Source organism: Conger conger, chromosome 4 (assembly GCF_963514075.1).
Source record: "Conger conger chromosome 4, fConCon1.1, whole genome shotgun sequence".
In the NCBI taxonomy this organism is placed as follows: Eukaryota; Metazoa; Chordata; class Actinopteri; order Anguilliformes; family Congridae; genus Conger; species Conger conger.
The window spans coordinates 3,476,975-3,494,110 of record NC_083763.1 but is presented as its reverse complement, the minus strand read 5'-3'; the positions used below and the strand labels follow the sequence as shown (position 1 = coordinate 3,494,110).

At 40.9% G+C, this 17,136-nt stretch overlaps 1 protein-coding gene across 1 annotated transcript; it reads right to left on the bottom strand.

The window, feature by feature from the left end:
• Window positions 1-1,039: 1,039 nt before the first annotated feature.
• On the bottom strand, window positions 1,040-16,223 carry LOC133126833 (myosin-7-like). Its single transcript, XM_061239246.1, has 37 exons — window positions 16,023-16,223; window positions 15,598-15,741; window positions 15,354-15,510; window positions 14,672-14,699; window positions 13,882-13,990; window positions 13,700-13,792; window positions 13,533-13,596; window positions 13,323-13,421; window positions 13,085-13,188; window positions 12,722-12,860; window positions 12,202-12,320; window positions 11,769-11,918; window positions 11,468-11,638; window positions 11,006-11,315; window positions 10,609-10,685; window positions 10,296-10,501; window positions 10,090-10,213; window positions 9,862-9,998; window positions 9,515-9,770; window positions 9,172-9,414; window positions 8,915-9,091; window positions 8,681-8,826; window positions 8,498-8,588; window positions 8,027-8,416; window positions 7,777-7,903; window positions 7,571-7,689; window positions 7,243-7,439; window positions 6,965-7,148; window positions 6,451-6,616; window positions 6,216-6,340; window positions 5,742-6,050; window positions 5,434-5,637; window positions 4,245-4,541; window positions 4,049-4,153; window positions 3,830-3,925; window positions 3,594-3,728; window positions 1,040-1,168 (listed from the first exon to the last, which is right to left on the bottom strand). The coding sequence occupies exons 1-37, from the start codon at window positions 16,221-16,223 to the stop codon at window positions 1,148-1,150; spliced, it is 5,820 nt and encodes a 1,939-aa protein (XP_061095230.1). The 3' UTR covers window positions 1,040-1,147.
• Window positions 16,224-17,136: the final 913 nt, after the last annotated feature.

The window sequence follows — 17,136 nt, the reverse complement described above, 5'->3', positions numbered from 1 at the left end:
ACCCTTATTTGAAGCATTGAGAAAATAATATAAAATAATATATATTAATATTTCCATTTATGTGCTTAAAAAAGTATTACCAGAAAAAACTGACTGCGAGGGAATCTTCTTGAGTAAACTGACAGTAAGAACTGAATTTACTATAAGCTGTGAGATCAGTGGCAGTTGGTGACAGAACAGGCAGGAACCATACCTTAAAAGAATCATCACTGTCAACATTCCTCCATTAACAATCAACCAGTAAATAGCTCAACAATCTCCCAATATGTCCAGCTAATTCATTGCAGGTTCATTTTCAGAATGATTTCAGATCATTTTCTTTTACACTGTACAGCATCATCATAAATATAGACAAATTGAACTTTGGATTTACGCTATTTGTTTGCTGTCACTGTATAAAGGAAAATGCTTATAAATTAAAAGTTTAAAATCAGGTTTAAAGGTCTGTTTACTAGCCTTTCCTGCTTGAGGTAACAGCTGTGAAATACAGATGCCGTCCTAATAATATATTCTCTGTAATAATGCAACTGATTGTACTACATTACCCGACAAACATTTTGACGTTGGTTGGACCTCCAATCAATGTCAGTCATGGAGGTGGATATTACATCGATTAGTGGGGCAGAAATGTACGTGTTTTTGATGTCAGTAATTCCATGAGTGCATAACACTGATCTATTATAGATAGAAAAGTAGTCACATCATAACTTGATGTCAATCATACTTGTAGCCGCATTCCTCCCTATGCTATGTACACATCTCTATTGTGACATGAAAAAAGAAGATAATGCCGCAATGTGGGACACACTTAATGCAGAGCATTAACTGAGATTGCTTGCGGATGGATTATTCAAACAGTTGGCACACTTGTTAATCCAGCAAAAGTAAACAGGAACATTTGGAGACCAACAATCACGTTTAAGGTAAGATCTTGGCCTCTTCTAAATCTCATGAGCAACTAGTGGCCAGTGTATCTGTACAAAGAGGGAAAGAGCGATGGCACACTTAAATTAGGACAGACGGCACGGGAGTGTTCAGTTGCAAATTAATTTTATTCTACAGAATTAAAGGAAGGGAATGAGGACACACTAGAACACAGCAGACACAAGGTCAAAGGTCAAGGTTCAGAAAGGTCCATCTGAGAGCTTCACTCTTCATCATGCCCTTTCTGCGGGGGGAGAGAGGAAGGGCGGACACACAGAGAAGGTCAAACATGGATTAATGTGTGGAATATAATGAATGCAAATAAAAGCTGCAGGAGTTACAATTAATAAGCTTCACGTAACAGTCTGCCGCCGTCTTTGTGTTTACTGCACTGAGGCAGAAAATTGCTGTGGATGGGATTTTCAATTTGCGCAGTGACTTTGTGCAGCCAAGAGATAAGCCAAATTTAGAAACAGGAAAATATTCATTTTCATATTAATTCATTTTCAGGTGAAATATGTTATTTTCAAAATTAACTGACTGGTAAAATTGTAAATCCCCACAGTCAATGACACAAGCAGGCCTGTCAGCTTAATTTTATAGTCATACAGGTGCACAATAGCCTACACAACACACAAAGATAAAAGCCATGAACTCCACAAAGAAATGGAGGGGATACATTATTTTTATACTTTTTCTATACTTGTATCTAATCATTCTTGATGTGGGTATAAGTGATGCATCCTAAACATATACTGTATACACCTAAGTACCGGTATATGGAATCAATGTAAAGGTTTTTTAAAATATTTTTTTCCCCTATAATATTCTAAAGCTAATTTCTGGGTTATGTCAAACAAACCAAACTGTTAACAGACATATTTACATAAGTCATAGATATTACGGTGTGAATTAGAAAGTGATTGGTCGGCACCGTTCCAAAATATCATGGAAATATCAAGGCACTGATTTACACTGTAGCGGTATGTCAACACTTTTTTTGTCAGTTATAGGAACAGATTCAATAACATGAGCAATTACATGTATTTATACCATGAAACCCACTTGAAAGAAAATGTTTTATCCTTACAGATCGTTTCCACAGAATATTCGGTTGTTTTTCGACGAAGATTACGTGGATTGGAAGTAGGCTACCGCGGTGGATCATAATACTCGTGGTTTTTAACGTCCATCTTGGTATCGTGAGCAACTTTGCTTATCCCACTGAACTTCCACTTAGTCCACTGATACCAACTACCAAGCTTATTTACTGCATGAGGCTATTGTGGCAGTGTCAAGTATATCTGAGCTACATGGGCATGAGCTATAGTTACCGTTTTCGATATCATTTGACCAGTGAGTATCCTCAGTTTGTTGCCATAGTGATTAACAACGATTCCAAACCGTCCCATATCGAAAACAAAGAAGAATGAAATACGAAGAGATGAACAAGGAAGTAACAATTAGTGTCCATCCGACACTTATTTTACATACTTGTTTTTCCTTTTATATTGCTTGTTATAGTGATATTTACCGTTAGTTTCATTAGGAGAATAATTCTGTAAAATACTAGGTTATATCTTCGTCTTTTTGCTCGTTGTGGCAATTAGCCTAGCATATTAGCAACCGAAATGTCCGAGTGGGCCTACTTTAAAGTGAAAGGAATTCATTTTATGAAGAAAATCTAAATTTTAGAAACAATATCAGTGAAATTGTGGTGCTTGTTATTTTAATGTAGCTTTTTATTAAATACAGTAGCTAGTGAAACAGTAATCTTGCATCGATTATTAGGAATTAGAATTTTTGTGCACTAACCACAATCCAATGAAAAGCTAAATCAGCTGTATGGTAACACTCATAACATATACAGTAACTGTCTTATTTCGACCAGAATGGAAGTTATGCTTCCAAAATACTACAAATGTAGGGCCATTTTAAACAGCTCTGTACAGAGCGTAGCTACAGTACGTAGTATTGCCATTGCTGACTGAACTTAATTAACCATTTCAATCATATCATTATGTGATTTGATAACTATCAAAGAGTTACGTGACTCAAAATTTGCAAACTGCTTTTTAATAGCCAACTTGTTGTGGTGTTAATGAAAGAACAAAAGCTGCTTCTCAGTTTTTAGGGCACCTTGGTTTTTGTTTCTAATATAAAGTGGCAGCATATGCTGTACCTCTTACTCTTTCAAGAACTATTTTGCTATAAATGTCATGTTTTCATAAAGTATCCAATACTTTTTTCTTTCCTCACACAGTTTTGCACACAAGTGAAATGCAGAAGAAATTCCAAGTCCTGCTGGCTTTCATACTAACCTATGAAATTCTAAGAATCAAGTGTAAAGAAATCAATTATATTAGTGGGTGTTCTGTGACAAAACATGATCTTAGTTAACATTATAAGGCATAAGTATAATGGTAGAGGAAAATGTCCCTATGGCAATACCTGAACACCTTCAGCTTTTGCCAAAAAAATATTGTTGTACATGCTGACAACTGGCAAAATTTACTGGACAATGTCTGACTTTTAGAATTAGTGGTGTATTTTATGCCTGTCATACTCTTTGCTGTTGCCGTATGTTGCAACTAATTGAGCAACTGAAGTACAGGAAGTAAAAAGTATGGGGAAGGAAGGAAACGTAAGGAAGACATGGAGGCACTAACCTTTGAGCCGACATCCCGGCTCTTGGCACGCAGCTTGTTGACCTGAGACTCTGCGATGTCGGCTCGTTCCTCTGCCTCGTCCAGCTCGTGCTGCAGCTTGCGGAACTTGGTCAGATTACTGTTAGCCTGTTCCTCCTGAGACACAGAGTGCACACACAGCACATGAGGAAAGCCTGGCTGGGAGGCACTGCTGTGAAATCTATAAATAAGTGCACTGAAGGCATGTCGACACTTACAGCCTCTTCTGAAGTTCTCTTGTAGGACTTGACCTTCAGCTGCAGCTTGTCCACCAGGTCCTGCAGACGGGCCAAATTCTTACGGTCCTCTTCAGTCTGCAAAGAAAAAAGACAAGTACATTGGCCCATATTAGACAAATAGACAGTGTGATTATGACTATTTATCAATAAGGCTGTTGTATATTTTACAATATAGCGCAATATTGAAAGGAAAGGTACCTGGTAGGTGAGCTCTTTGATGCGTCTCTCATATTTGCGGACGCCCTTCAGAGCATCATTACTCTTCTTCTGCTCCAATTCCACCTCAGTTTCCAGCTCTCTCACCTATATAATTCACAAAGTGAATATGAATTCACTTCACGAAAACATAATTGTCATAAAGATGTATGAGGACTGGTAAAACTTGGACACTTACACGAGCTTCCAGCTTCTGGACCTGCTTCTTGCCTCCCTTCATGGCGATTTGCTCAGCTTCATCCAGGCGGTGCTGCAGGTCCTTGATGGTCTGATCCATGTTCTTCTTCATGCGCTCCAGGTGAGCACTGGTGTCCTGCTCCTTCTTCAGCTCCTCTGCCATCATGGCCGCATCAGTTATGGCCTTTTTGGCCTTTTCCTCAGCGTTCCTGCACTCCTGCACTGCTTCCTCCACCTCGGTCTGAAGCTGGGCTGTGTCACCCTCCAGCTTCTTCTTCTGGTTCAGCAGGCTGGTGTTCTACAAAGGTATTTGGATAGAGCAGTTTGAATATCTAAATTATGCTACCCAATCTCATTGCGAAAATCGTACATCTGAGTATAGTACAACTCTTGAAGAATGTGCATTACATTCTCACAGGTACATTTTGCTGCAGTTTCAAATGTCCACTTGGGGGTGCTAAAGGGACCTTAAATTACTGGAGAAGAGGCATGTATGCTCATGTATGACAGCCTTGACAACTCTGCTGGTTTACAGTAGTGGTTTAATCTAGTGGTTAGACTGTCAGCTTCTCCCATTTGCAATCTGCGTTTGAAAACCACATTTATATTACAATATATCAGATCGCTTGCCGTAAATACAACGAACAACACAGATGAGCCAAAACATTATGATCACCTACCTAATATGCCGTTTGTACTCCGAGTGCCACCAAAACAATTTTGCCCAACTAAGGCATGGATTTGGGGAATTTGGAGGCCAGGGCAACACCTTGAACTCTTCGTCATGTTCCTCAAAGCATTCACAAATAATTTCTGTAGTGTGGCAGGGCACATTATCCTGCTGAAAGAGGCCACTGCCATCGGGGGAATACTGTTGCCATGATGGGGTTTACCTGTTCCACAACGATGTTTATGTAGGTAGGTACTGTCTAATATGTCCCAGACATGCGCCAGATGCTAGTCTATCTAATATTTAAAAAAATATGAAGTTCCGGAGGATTTAAATAATGCTCGTAATGTTACATTCCACACCCAGTGGACATTTCATTTTAAAACTGTAGCAAAGTGTACCTGTCAGAATGTAATCTTTGTTCTGCTAAAAAGTGCTCAGAGGTATGCCCATGAGACTGGACTGAAATTGTGGACACACAATATCAAATGAATCACAATGGCATAGCTTTCAAACTTACCTGGGAGTGCAGAAGCTGTACTCTCTCGCTGACATCCAGCAGTTCCTGCTCAGCCAGCTTACGACCTCTCTCAGTCTGCTCCACCATGGCTCTCAGCTCATCCAGCTCTGCCTGTAGCAGATTGTTGCGTCTCTCTACAATGGCAATGTTCTCCTTCAGGTCATCATTGGCACGGAGAGATTCATCCAAATGCAGCTGAGCGTCCTGTTGGAGAGGAAAGGTAGTATTAAGTTCTATCTTGAGAATTTTACACATCCAAAACTAACACTTTCCTGTACCAAACAGAAAATGTTCTGGTGTTACAATACCTTCAGATGAGAGTGGAGACCCTTGAGCTGCTTCTGGGCCTCAGTTGCCTGCCTGTTGGCCTGACTGAGCTGGATCTCCATCTCATTGAGGTCTCCTTCCATCTTCTTCTTCAACCTGATGGCTTCATTCCTGCTGCGAGTCTCAGCCTCCAGGGAGCTTTGCAGGGTCTCCACCACTCTTAGCTGGTTTCTCTTGGCCTGTTCCATCTCCTCATCCTTCTCAGCAAGTTTGCGTTCAATGTCAGCTTTCACCTGATTGAACTCCAACTGGGCTCTCAGGATCTTACCCTCCTCGTGTTCCAGGGAAGCCTGCCAGGTGAAAGATTTAGATAAAGGCGCTTTGGATAAAGGCGTTATATAAATGCCGACCATTTACCATTTAAGTGTGTGAAAACAATGTATTTTTCAAAATGAAAAGCACTAACTTAAAGTCAGAAAATGAATCCATGAAACCAACAAGCAAAACAATTTTACCTCTGCTTCCTCCAGAGCAGTTTGGATCTCACTCTTCTCTTGTTCCAGCTGCTTCCTTATTTTCTCCAGCTCATGGATACTCTTTCCTCCCTCACCAAGTTGCTCAGTGAGGTCGGAAATTTCCTCTAATTAAGAAAAGGCCATATGATAATTGTTAAGAGAGTGACTTAAGCCATTTTGCAATTGGGTAGACAAAAAGAATGTCTGCGAATAATGATTACTTGCAAAAACTAACCTTGAAGGTTCTTATTCTCCCTCTTCATTGTCTCCAGGTGATCTAATGACTCCTCGTAGGAGTTTTTCAACTTGAAGAGCTCAGTGCTGAGAGATCTGGCCTCCTTCTGGGAGCTCTCCAACTCACTTTGAGACTCTTCATATTTCTGCTTCCACTCAGCTAGGACCTGGTCGGATTACAACAGAAAATTTATTCAAACAGTTGATTCAAATTCAAATCAGGCGGCCTGTAGCGTAGTGGTTAAGGTAAGGTTAGGTAAGGTTAAGGTAAATGACTGGGACAGGCAAGGTCAGGGGTTCGAATCCCACAATAAGATCCACACAGCTGTTGGTCCCTTGAGCAAGGCCCTTAACCCTGCATTGCTCCAGGGGAGGATTGTCTCCTGCTTAGTCTAATCAACTGTATGTTGCTCTGGATAAGAGCATCTGCCAAATTCCAATAATGTAAATCAACAACACCTTAAGAAGCCTTCCATTAATTGGGAAAAGTTGTGGCAATCTCAGTTCTCCATCACCTTATCAAAGTTTCTTTGCTTCTTGTCCAGAGCAGCAGCAGCTGCATTAGATCTCTCCACATCAACCATGAGATCTTCGATCTCATTCTGCAGCCTGTGTTTGGTCTTCTCCAGGGAGGAACATTTAGCATTCACAGCTTCCACAGCCTCTTCTGCATCCTGCAGTCGCTGAGCCAGTTTCTTCCTGGATGAAGGGAAAGATGGGTGAATAGGGTTAATAAGACTGAATCCCTTGCTTGCCTCTTTAAATATGAAAACAGGCTTCTCTCATTCCTTACTTTGCTTCCTCCAGCTCCTCAGTCCTCTGGATGGCATCAGTCTCATACTTGGTTCTCCACTGAGCCACCTCAGAGTTGGCCTTGGAGAGACTGCGTTGCAGCTCAGCCTTAGCCTCCAGTTCCTCCTCATACTGCTCCCTCAGCAGGTCACAGTCGTGGCGAGAAGACTGAACTGCATGGGCCAGTGCATTCTTTGCCTGCCAGGAAAAAAAGAGCACAGCGTGCAAGACACCATTTTAAGAGTTGGGTTATATTTTAATAAAATTGTTTTTTATTGGCTCAACAAAGTGAACTACAGCAGGTTTTGGTACTGCTGTTAACAGCTTACCTTGACTTCCTCTTCCAGCTGTCTTTTGAGATCTTCAGTTTGCTGAGTGTAAGACTGCTTGCCTCTAGTCAACTGAGAGACCAGAGAGTCTTTCTCCTCCATCTGCCTGGCAAGCTCCCCTGGTAATATTATAATCAGTTTGGTCATTCTTCATTAAAATATGTCCTGATATAAATTGATGCGTAATAAGGAACATGCATATATACCATTCTCAGTTTGTAGCTTTGCTCTCTGCAAACTTAAGTCATTGATGGTGCGCTGGCCTTCCTCAAATTTAGTTCTGTACTCAGTCATCTGATCTTCTAGAGTTCTGCACATCTTCTCCATGTTTACCTTAAAGAGGTATGAAAGAATTTAGGTCTTTATTTAAATCTTGGGATATAATAGAAGCTGGAGGATTCAGAAAAACAATAGAGACCAGATTCACTTCAACAAAGAGGGTTATTGAGACCTTACCTTGACCTTGAGGATCTGCTCCATGTTGGAGACCACATCGTCTAGCTCCAGTCTGAGTTCACTCTTCTCCTTCTCCAGCTTCTGCTTCACTCTCTGCAGGTTGTCGATCTGCTCCCCAAGGTCAGCCACACTGTCGGCGTGTTTCTTCCTCAGTGTGGCAGCCGTAGCCTCGTGCTGCAGAGTGGACTCTTCCAGGTCTCTGCGCATCTTCTGGAACTCTGCCTCCCTCTTCTTGTTCATCTCAATCTGAGCAGATGTGGCCCCACCAGCCTCCTCTAGCCTCTCGCTGATCTCCTCCAGCTCTCTGGACAAGTCAGCCCTCTGTTTCTCCACCCTCGCACGGGCTGCTCTTTCAGCCTCCAGCTCTTCCTCCAGCTCTTCAATTCGGGCCTAGTTCAAGGAGAAATGTAAGGTTTTTAATGAGGTCAGGAAAATATCTCAGACTGCGCAGGTATTTTTCAAATAATTTACCTGCAACTCCTTCAGTTTCTTCTGGAGCTGAGTTGCCAGGGCCTGTTCATCTTCTATTTTGGCATTGAGCTGGTTGATCTCAAAGTCCTTTCTGTAAAGGAAAATAATTTGGGGTTAATTGGGTTTAACTACAAAAACATCAAAAAAGCAAATGATCTTCAACAAAAGAACAGATCTGATTACTTCTTCAGCTTCTCTTCTAGCTGCTGCTTGTCATTCTCGACGTCCATTAAGTTCTCCTGGGTCAACTTTAAGTCTCCCTCCAGCTTCCTCTTAGCTCTCTCAAGATCCATTCTTATCTTCTTCTCCTGTTCTAGGGACCCCTCTAGCTGTATACGGAGAGATTGGGAATATAATTAAGGTCTGTTTCATTCCATGTTCTTTTTCATTTTACTGTTTGAAAATGAATCTGCTTACATCATCAACTTGCTGCTCCAGTTTGGCCTTGGCCTTGGTCAGGGTGTTCACTTTGTCCTCCTCACTCTGCAGGTCATCCAGGGTTTGCTGGTGAGCCTCCTGGAGGGCCTTCTTCTCCTTGGTCAGCTTGGCAATGATTTCATCTAGAGCTGCCATTTCCTCAGTCAGGTTCTTCACCTGTAAACACAAATAAAGGAGTCAACAGACTGTCACCCAAACTTGTCGTTCATTAGTTTGAAAAATGTAAAAGCACAGACCTTGTTTTCAGTGGCATGTTTCTCTTTCTCCACTTTTGCCAGAGTGAGCTCCAGATCATCGATGTCCTTTTTCAGCTCAGAGCACTCATCCTCAAGCTTCCTCTTCTTAGCAGTCAGGTCTGAGTTCATCTCCTCCTCATCCTCCAGTCTTTCTGTCAGCTCTTTGGCTTTGGCCTCAAGCTGGATCTTATTCTTGATCAGCCCTTCACACCGTTCCTCAGCATCACAGAGATTATCTTGTTCCTGTGGTGATGACAAGTCACCATGTCATCCAGATATAATTAAGACATTCAATTATTATGATATTTCATCTTTAAGTCATGAAACAAACTCTTCAACTCACAGCCTGGACTTGGAGGTGCAGGTCATTTTTCTCTTGGAGAAGACCGACCATCTTCTCTTCCAGTTCCTTCCTGCGAGCCTCAGATTTAGCATAAGCCTCTTTGAGCTTCAGGAACTCCTCCTTCATGTTGGCCATCTCTTTTTCAGCTTCAGCAGACCTCAACAATGGCTTTATCTTGAAATAAAGTTTCATCCAGGGCCAATTCTTCACACCCATGAATGCACGCACATTCCATTGGATCACCAGCAGGGCATCCCTATGTCACACAGACAACTCAAATAATCAGCCATCTTTGCACAAAATGCAGACAAAATGTGAGTGTTTTCTACTGTTAATGTTCTTCTGACCTGCGCTCAACAATCTTCTGGAACTCAATTCTTGAGAGAACACCACGGGACTTGGCCTGGATGCCAGTGATGATCAGAGCCAGACGATCATCTCTCATCTCCTCCAATGTGCCCAGCAGACCAGCTTTGAAGAACACCTGGAGAATGTGAGATGGTGAAACTGCACAGTTACATCATTGCTTATTTCTGAAGCATATTTCTCTATACTGTTTGTTTAAACTTGTGTACCTTAGTGTGTCCAAATCTATACTGGCTGTGGTCAATCTCCAGAGACCCCAGGAGTTTTTCTGCTCCCTTCCTGCTGTCAATGAACTGTCCCTCAGGGATTGCAGCAGGGTTCAGGATCCGATATCTACAGAGAAATGCAACATTACAGGCAATCTGAAGAAATTAAATTAACATGAATAACACCAATCAAAATAAACCCTTTCTACCTCTGTTTGAAGTCTCCGTACAGGATCCTGTTGGGGAAGCCCTTCCTGCAGATCCTGATGCCTTCCAGCACGCCGTTACAGCGCAGCTGGTGCATGACCAGAGCGTTCTCCATGGCCCCTGGATTCTTGGTCTCATTGGGGATGATGCAGCGCACAAAGTGAGGGTGAGTAGATCTTAAGTTGGTCATCAGCTTATTCAGATTTTCCTATTGATGGGGAAAATGTCAGATTTTAACTCACAATCACGAATATTTAGAGATACACGAACATTAAGACAATTGAACGAAAAGTTTTGCACGTATTACAGACTTACCCTGTGGAGAGCGGACACTGTCTGGAAAGAGGATCCCTTCTTTTTCGTTCCTCCTTTGCCCTTGCCGTGTTCCGCCGCTGCAGTATATAAACAGCTATCACTGGATTCAATTTACATGAATCATCCCAAATACTGATTTAATAAAAATGGCTATGGTAAAACGTATCTCCACAATGTCAGAAACTGTATGATTTAGTGGCAAAGGGCATAGTGCGTCACAATTACTTGTCCTAATGCTACAATCAGAGACCTGACCAGTCAGTTGTATAGGATACATGGATGTGAATTTTTTCACAAAGAGGATTTGAGTAGCCCTTGCAATGAGAGAAACTACATTGTGTTCTTTGTTCTTGTAAAAGTATGCTCAGTCCTGTTGTAATAAGTTATCCAAGAATACCTGAATCGGCACCAGCATAATTGGCAAAGAGAATGGACAGTAACTTCATTGTCGACTTCTGGTACAGCCCGACGACAGTCTCATTCAGGGGGTCCTTGTTCTTCACGAGCCAGTTCATAATGTTGTAGTCGACAGTGCCAGCATAGTGAACCAGGGAGAAATGGGCCTCTGGTTTCCCCTTGATAACCCTGGGTTTCTGGAAGTTCTGTGATTTCCCCAGATGGTTGTCATACAGCTTGGCTTTGAAGGTGGCATCACTGGCCTTGGGGAACATGCACTCCTCTTCAAGGATGGACATGATACCCATGGGCTGAAAAAAAGGAAATAATTGACTTTCCAGCAATTGAATTATTCCAGCATCAGCACACTGCATTTTGGCAGTAAAATGTAACAGAAATGTACCGTGTACACATTCCAGAACAGAATGGTTATACATACAGTATGTCTCTTTTACTGACCCACCTTTTCAATGAGGTCAATGCAGGCCTGCAAGTCCATGCCAAAGTCAATAAACTCCCATTCAATCCCCTCTTTCTTATACTCCTCTTGTTCCAGCACAAACATGTGGTGGTTGAAGAACTGCTGCAGCTTCTCATTAGTGAAGTTGATGCACAGCTGCTCAAAGGTGTTGAACTGCAATAGAGAACGACATTTTGAGTTGAGACTTTCTCTTAGTTTGTAGACTCTTGAAAGACCCTGACCAAAGATGAAGATTACAAAAACAATGTTACCTGCACAAGTCATTCATTCAAAAGATACTCACATCAAAGATCTCAAATCCCGCGATGTCCAAAACACCAATAAAGTATTGTCGAGGTTGCTTTGTGTCCAGGGATTGGTTGATTCTCACCACCATCCAGAGGAACATCTTCTCATACACTGACTTGGACAGAGCGCCAACTGAATAAGACACCTACACAAAAAGATTAAGCCATATTTTGGATGTTAATACATATTCAGATATTTGTAATGGCAAGAACATTTCCAGACTCCAATGAATTAAAACGGCAGTACCATTCTTAGGAATCAAGCCTACAACCTTGAAACATCTAGCTGAGCTCCACTACCATCCATGGGTTTTAAACTGGCCCAATCCACTGAGCTACTGATCAACTGCTGCTGCTTTAACGCAAGCTGAAACATGTTGTCTATGCTGGACTCTCTTGGAGCATGAAACGTGGTCTTTCTTAACTTGCCTGTTGGACATTTTGTCCCTTGGTGACCCATTCATTGCCGACTTTGACTCTTGGATGACATAGACCCTTGATGAGGTCAGCAGCGTTCAGACCCATCAGATAGGCTGACTTGTCAGCATCTGTAACACAGTTTAAGTCGCAATTTCACATATCTTCATTTTCCAACATAGAATACAGCTATTTTCTGTAAGTGGTACATTAATAGCCCATACTGTATTTTATCAGATGTTAAAATAAACGCAGTATGGATTGAAATGTTTACATTTGATTCGCACTTCATCACTCCAAGTATTTTAATGGTCAAATTTTAAATTGAACAGTAATTTCACAGCACAAACACCTGTGTTCTACATTATTTGACAATCTTTTTTCAACTCATGTGTACCATACTTGAATTTGTATAAAGGTATTTTCTATCTAGTCATTATATATGTTGATGCTTCAAAACAATTGCACTTTTTATTATATAGGGATTTGCATGGAGACCTGCATGAACTTATGAGGCATCAGCCAAACTCACCCTCAGTCCCATCAGCCTCCGCTTGCTCCTCTCGCTGTTTCTGCTTGAACCTCATGTTGCCGTAGTGCATGATGGCTCCAACCAGCTTGTAAATGCTGTTCTTCTCTTCCTGAGTGAAGCCCAGCACATCAAAGGCTTCCTAGAGAAAGAGAAGGACATTCTGCTGGGCTGAATGGACATTTATGTGAACAAGGAAGATCAGTGGTCCTAGCACTGATCCTTGTGGGACTCAATACCCAGCTCAGATAAGCTCAATCCTACTACTACCCTTTGTGTCCTATCCCGTAACCACTTCCTAACCCACAACATTAATCTTAATTTACAATTTATATTTAATGTAAATTCAACTAAATTTCCACTAACATCAGTGGCCATCAGCTCATCAGCATCATCAATAGAAGCTACTGTTGTCTCTCCTTGGGAGATGAAGGAGTAGTCATAAGGATTGTTGGTGATGAGCATCATTTCTATTGAAAAGGAAACAAAGGTATCACTATCATTTAGATTAGCATTTTTATGAATATACAATACATTGTAAATTTACTATGTATAAGGACAAAAACAAAATGTTCACTGTACAGAAGTGAACATTCCTACTCACCCAGCAGCTCTGGCTTCTTCTGAGACAAGATCTGGTAAAAGATGTGATAGTCTCTCTCAGCCTTAAGCTGGAAAGTCACACGTGATTTTTCCAGGAGATCTTGAAAAAATAAATATCAGAAGACATAAGCACTTTTAATGCATATAAGCCAAGTCACAGTAGAGCAATATGTTTTGGCGAGTTTTGAAATTTGTATTTGTATTTGCTTACAGGTCTCAATGTCAGCAGAAGCCAGTTTCCCACTGGCTGCAAAATGAATTCGGATGAACTTGCCCTTTAAACAAAAAACACGGAATAATCCATATATGTTTATTTCAATACATAAATTTTACACTTTGCATTTTTGATCTGCAGAAGTTACAAAAACAATCACTTACAAATCTTGAGGAGTTGTCATTTCTGATGGTCTTGGCATTCCCAAAGGCCTCCAGGGCTGGGTTGGCCTGGATGATTTGATCCTCCAGGGTACCCTATAGAAGAGAATACGTATAACCTCAGTCACATACACAGGACATTAATCATGTACACACATTTTAATGTGGATCAGGTGGTAGGTCACCTTCTTCTCAGAGGCTGCATCCTTCTTCCCTGTTCCACCAGCTGCGATGCTGGCAAAGTACTGGATGACCCTCTTGGTGTTCACAGTCTTCCCAGCACCAGATTCTCCACTGGAGAAAGTGGATATTTATTTACTCAGGTTAACCTGGGAATCTCTTTGAATGTAGAATCTCGGTTCTGACTAAAAGCATGCTATTCAGCATACTCCTATTAAGTGTAGCCAAAAAGGACACAGAAATAGCCATATTCCTTCTTCATTACCACAGGTGGATAACACAAGCCTCATGTGGATAACACGGTCACTTTTGTTCATTCAATCTATAATCTATTTAATCTAACTATTGTCAGACATTGTTCATGGTATCCACTGTATTCCCTTGATTCTAGCGTTTCTGTTATTGCCATTTTCCATTTTAAGTCCCATTTAAGAAAAAGGAAATGCTTGGAAATAAGCATATACCACCATGGATAGGTAAATATGGAGTATAATAAGTCATTTACAATCAAGAAATTTAGCAGGACAGAATATGGGTATACAGCTCTATAAGAAATTGAGACCATATAAGGTTTTCAGTTTCACAATTCATGGTTATGTGTAAAATCTAAATGTGATAATCTTTCATGAACTATTGACAAAATTTTATTTGAATTCCAAACGAAAATATTCTGAATGTTTATTCACAGATAATGATACCTCAAACTACTAAAATGCATGGTGTTGTTACTCATTGAATAAATAATAAAAAATAGTTTGCTTAGGGGATAAGGGATAAAAGGATGACCAGACTTACGTGATGAGAATGGACTGGTTTTCTCTGTCTAAAAGGGAAAAGTGTGATACAATAGTCAGACATTGTCAGATTGTACTGAATATTTCACCTCTTAAAATGAATGTTTCTATTTATTTATTTATTTTATTTGTTATTTCTTTGCATTATAAGTGTCTTGTTTGCAGCATCGTTCTTAACCAAAAACATGATTTAACATCTTTGTATACTTGCATAAATGACATTCCATGGTGATGAGCAGCACTCATACTAATCAGATACGCATAACTGCTGAAATTATTATTTTATTAAAGAATTATTGAATACATTTTAATTTTTTTGTTGTATGGGCTAATAGCCTACCACAGTGCATACAAAATTGAATGTTCTGCTCTTGCGAAAGGGCTGTTATTTACAAAAATGCACCGTCTAAAAGCCCGTCCACACCACAGCTATAACGACAATGAGGGTGAAGAACGCTATAGTTGTGATCACGAATGATAAAACGCCTGACAGCCAATCAAAATCCAATCCGAATTTACGGGGTGTCACATTCAAAATGGCAGATGACATAGCCGAGAGACTATTTACAGAATGCTATCGTTCATCAGTGTGTACGCTCGCATCATTATTGTCATAGTATAGTTATGGTTCTCGGTGCGGACAGGCTGACTGTACAGGCAGGCTAAATAATGCTGCAAGTTACCTGTCAGCATGTACTGATAGGCATTGTCAGAGATGGAGAAGATATGAGGAGGAGCTTCACTCCTCTTCTTTCCTCTGTACGCCAGGACCACCTCCTGATTGTACACTGGCAGCCACTTGTAGGGGTTGATAGTGACACAGAACAGCCCAGAGTAGGTCTGTAAGTGGAAGAGGAGTGTTAGAAGAGGAGAGTTAATGCCGGTCAACAGGACTTTAATGGGGAGGACCTAAAGGGCCAAACTCACGTAGATCATCCAGGCTGCGTAACGCTCTTTGAGGTTAAACAGCACAGCGGGCTCGTGCAGGAAGGTGAACATCGCCATGTCCTCAATTTTATCGAACTTTGGCGGGTTCTGAGGGTGAATGTCAGCCTCCTTCACAGTCACAGTCTGACAAAAAGAGAATAGTTACACGACACAACTATGAAACAAGAAAGATGTCTTCAAATATGTAAATGTATTGAAAGCCAATTTCCCCATCTATACCCGTATATACAGTACTATAAAATCTGTACATCAGTATACACTGCTTCAAAACATTCTAGCATTTATTGCAGCTTTCTTCAAGGGTTATGAAATCCTTATCTTAAGTCAAAGACTATAACTTAAGGTAAGTAATTCGTATTTCAAAAAGGGCCATGGTTCTTAAATGGTTATGGAAGTTGTCTTACCTTCCCTCTCTCGGTATCGGCGGTGACTTTGTCCCCGTCCCGGCTGACGATGGTGGCCTTCACAAACTCTTCCACCACGTCGGGCACGAAGCACTCCTTCTTCATGTCGAAGGTGCGAGTCTGGGCCTCCAGACGCTCCTTGTCCGACTTTCGCAAGTAAGAGGCCGCTAGCCCAAACTCTCTCATCTGCGCATCCCCCATCTTTTACCTTTTCAAAGAAAATTCTTACATCATCGTCATTCTGGGCACAAATTCATTAAAATACAAAAAACTAGTCTATGTCACAGTGTATTATTATTAGACATTATACATATAGAGTATTAGTTGCTCTGATGAGGCACTACATGTTTAGTTGTTTTCATTGTACATTTCAGAAGGCAATTCAAATAATTTGCTCATCCCTCTCATGGCTGGCAATGTGCAGTTTTCTTTTTCTTTGTGTAAGGGCCAAAAGTAGCACTCTAAATTAATCCATGTCCCGCACCGAATGACCTTTAAGGAAATGTAATGGGTTTTTATTTTTACTGTTCAACTGTTTCAGTCCACCTTCCGCTTAATCTTTTATTACTGTTATTCTCTTAAATAGTTAATTTTAAATGTTGACATTTTTTGTTGACAACCTGAGACTGAAATGCTGTAACACCATTTGTTGCAGAGCCTCATAAAATAAACTCCTGGAGTTAGGTAACAGCAGAAAGTTCTTGTCAGAATTCTTACCTCCTTGTGAAGCCACCAACGAGAAGACCAGTAATGCAAGCAGGCCTGTGGAGACAGAAGAAATATACACAGTAAACATCAAACCTTTCTCAGATCTACAGAACTCATCAGCCTGCAGAGATACAGTTTGGGGGTCTCAAAGCTCCCTACGGTAAGTGTGAGAGCTTGCTTCAGATACATGGAGATATTTTAACGTATCTAATGAGAAAATGGCTCGTATGCAATATGTTACAGTTCAAGCAAAAAGAAAAAATAGAGAAGTTACCTCCAATTCACAACTCGCTTTCAAAATATGCAGTGACCTGTGTGCACGAAACTCTCTTCTCTCTTTATAAAGGCTGCCACCCTCCCATATACGGACTGGCATCTCAGGCATCGGGAATGTAATTGTCTCATT

What these genes read in the sequence shown, in the direction of transcription:
- LOC133126833 (XM_061239246.1), bottom strand. Translation starts at nt 16,223, where the DNA reads ATGGGGGATGCGCAGATGAGAGAGTTTGGGCTAGCGGCCTCTTACTTG. An exon ending in ATAGATTTGGACACACTAAG is followed by an intron (nt 9,999 to 10,089) that starts GTACACAAGTTT and finishes CACATTCTCCAG; the next exon opens with GTGTTCTTCAAAGCTGGTCT. An exon ending in CTAGAAGAGAAGCTGAAGAA is followed by an intron (nt 8,589 to 8,680) that starts GTAATCAGATCT and finishes TTTCCTTTACAG; the next exon opens with AAAGGACTTTGAGATCAACC.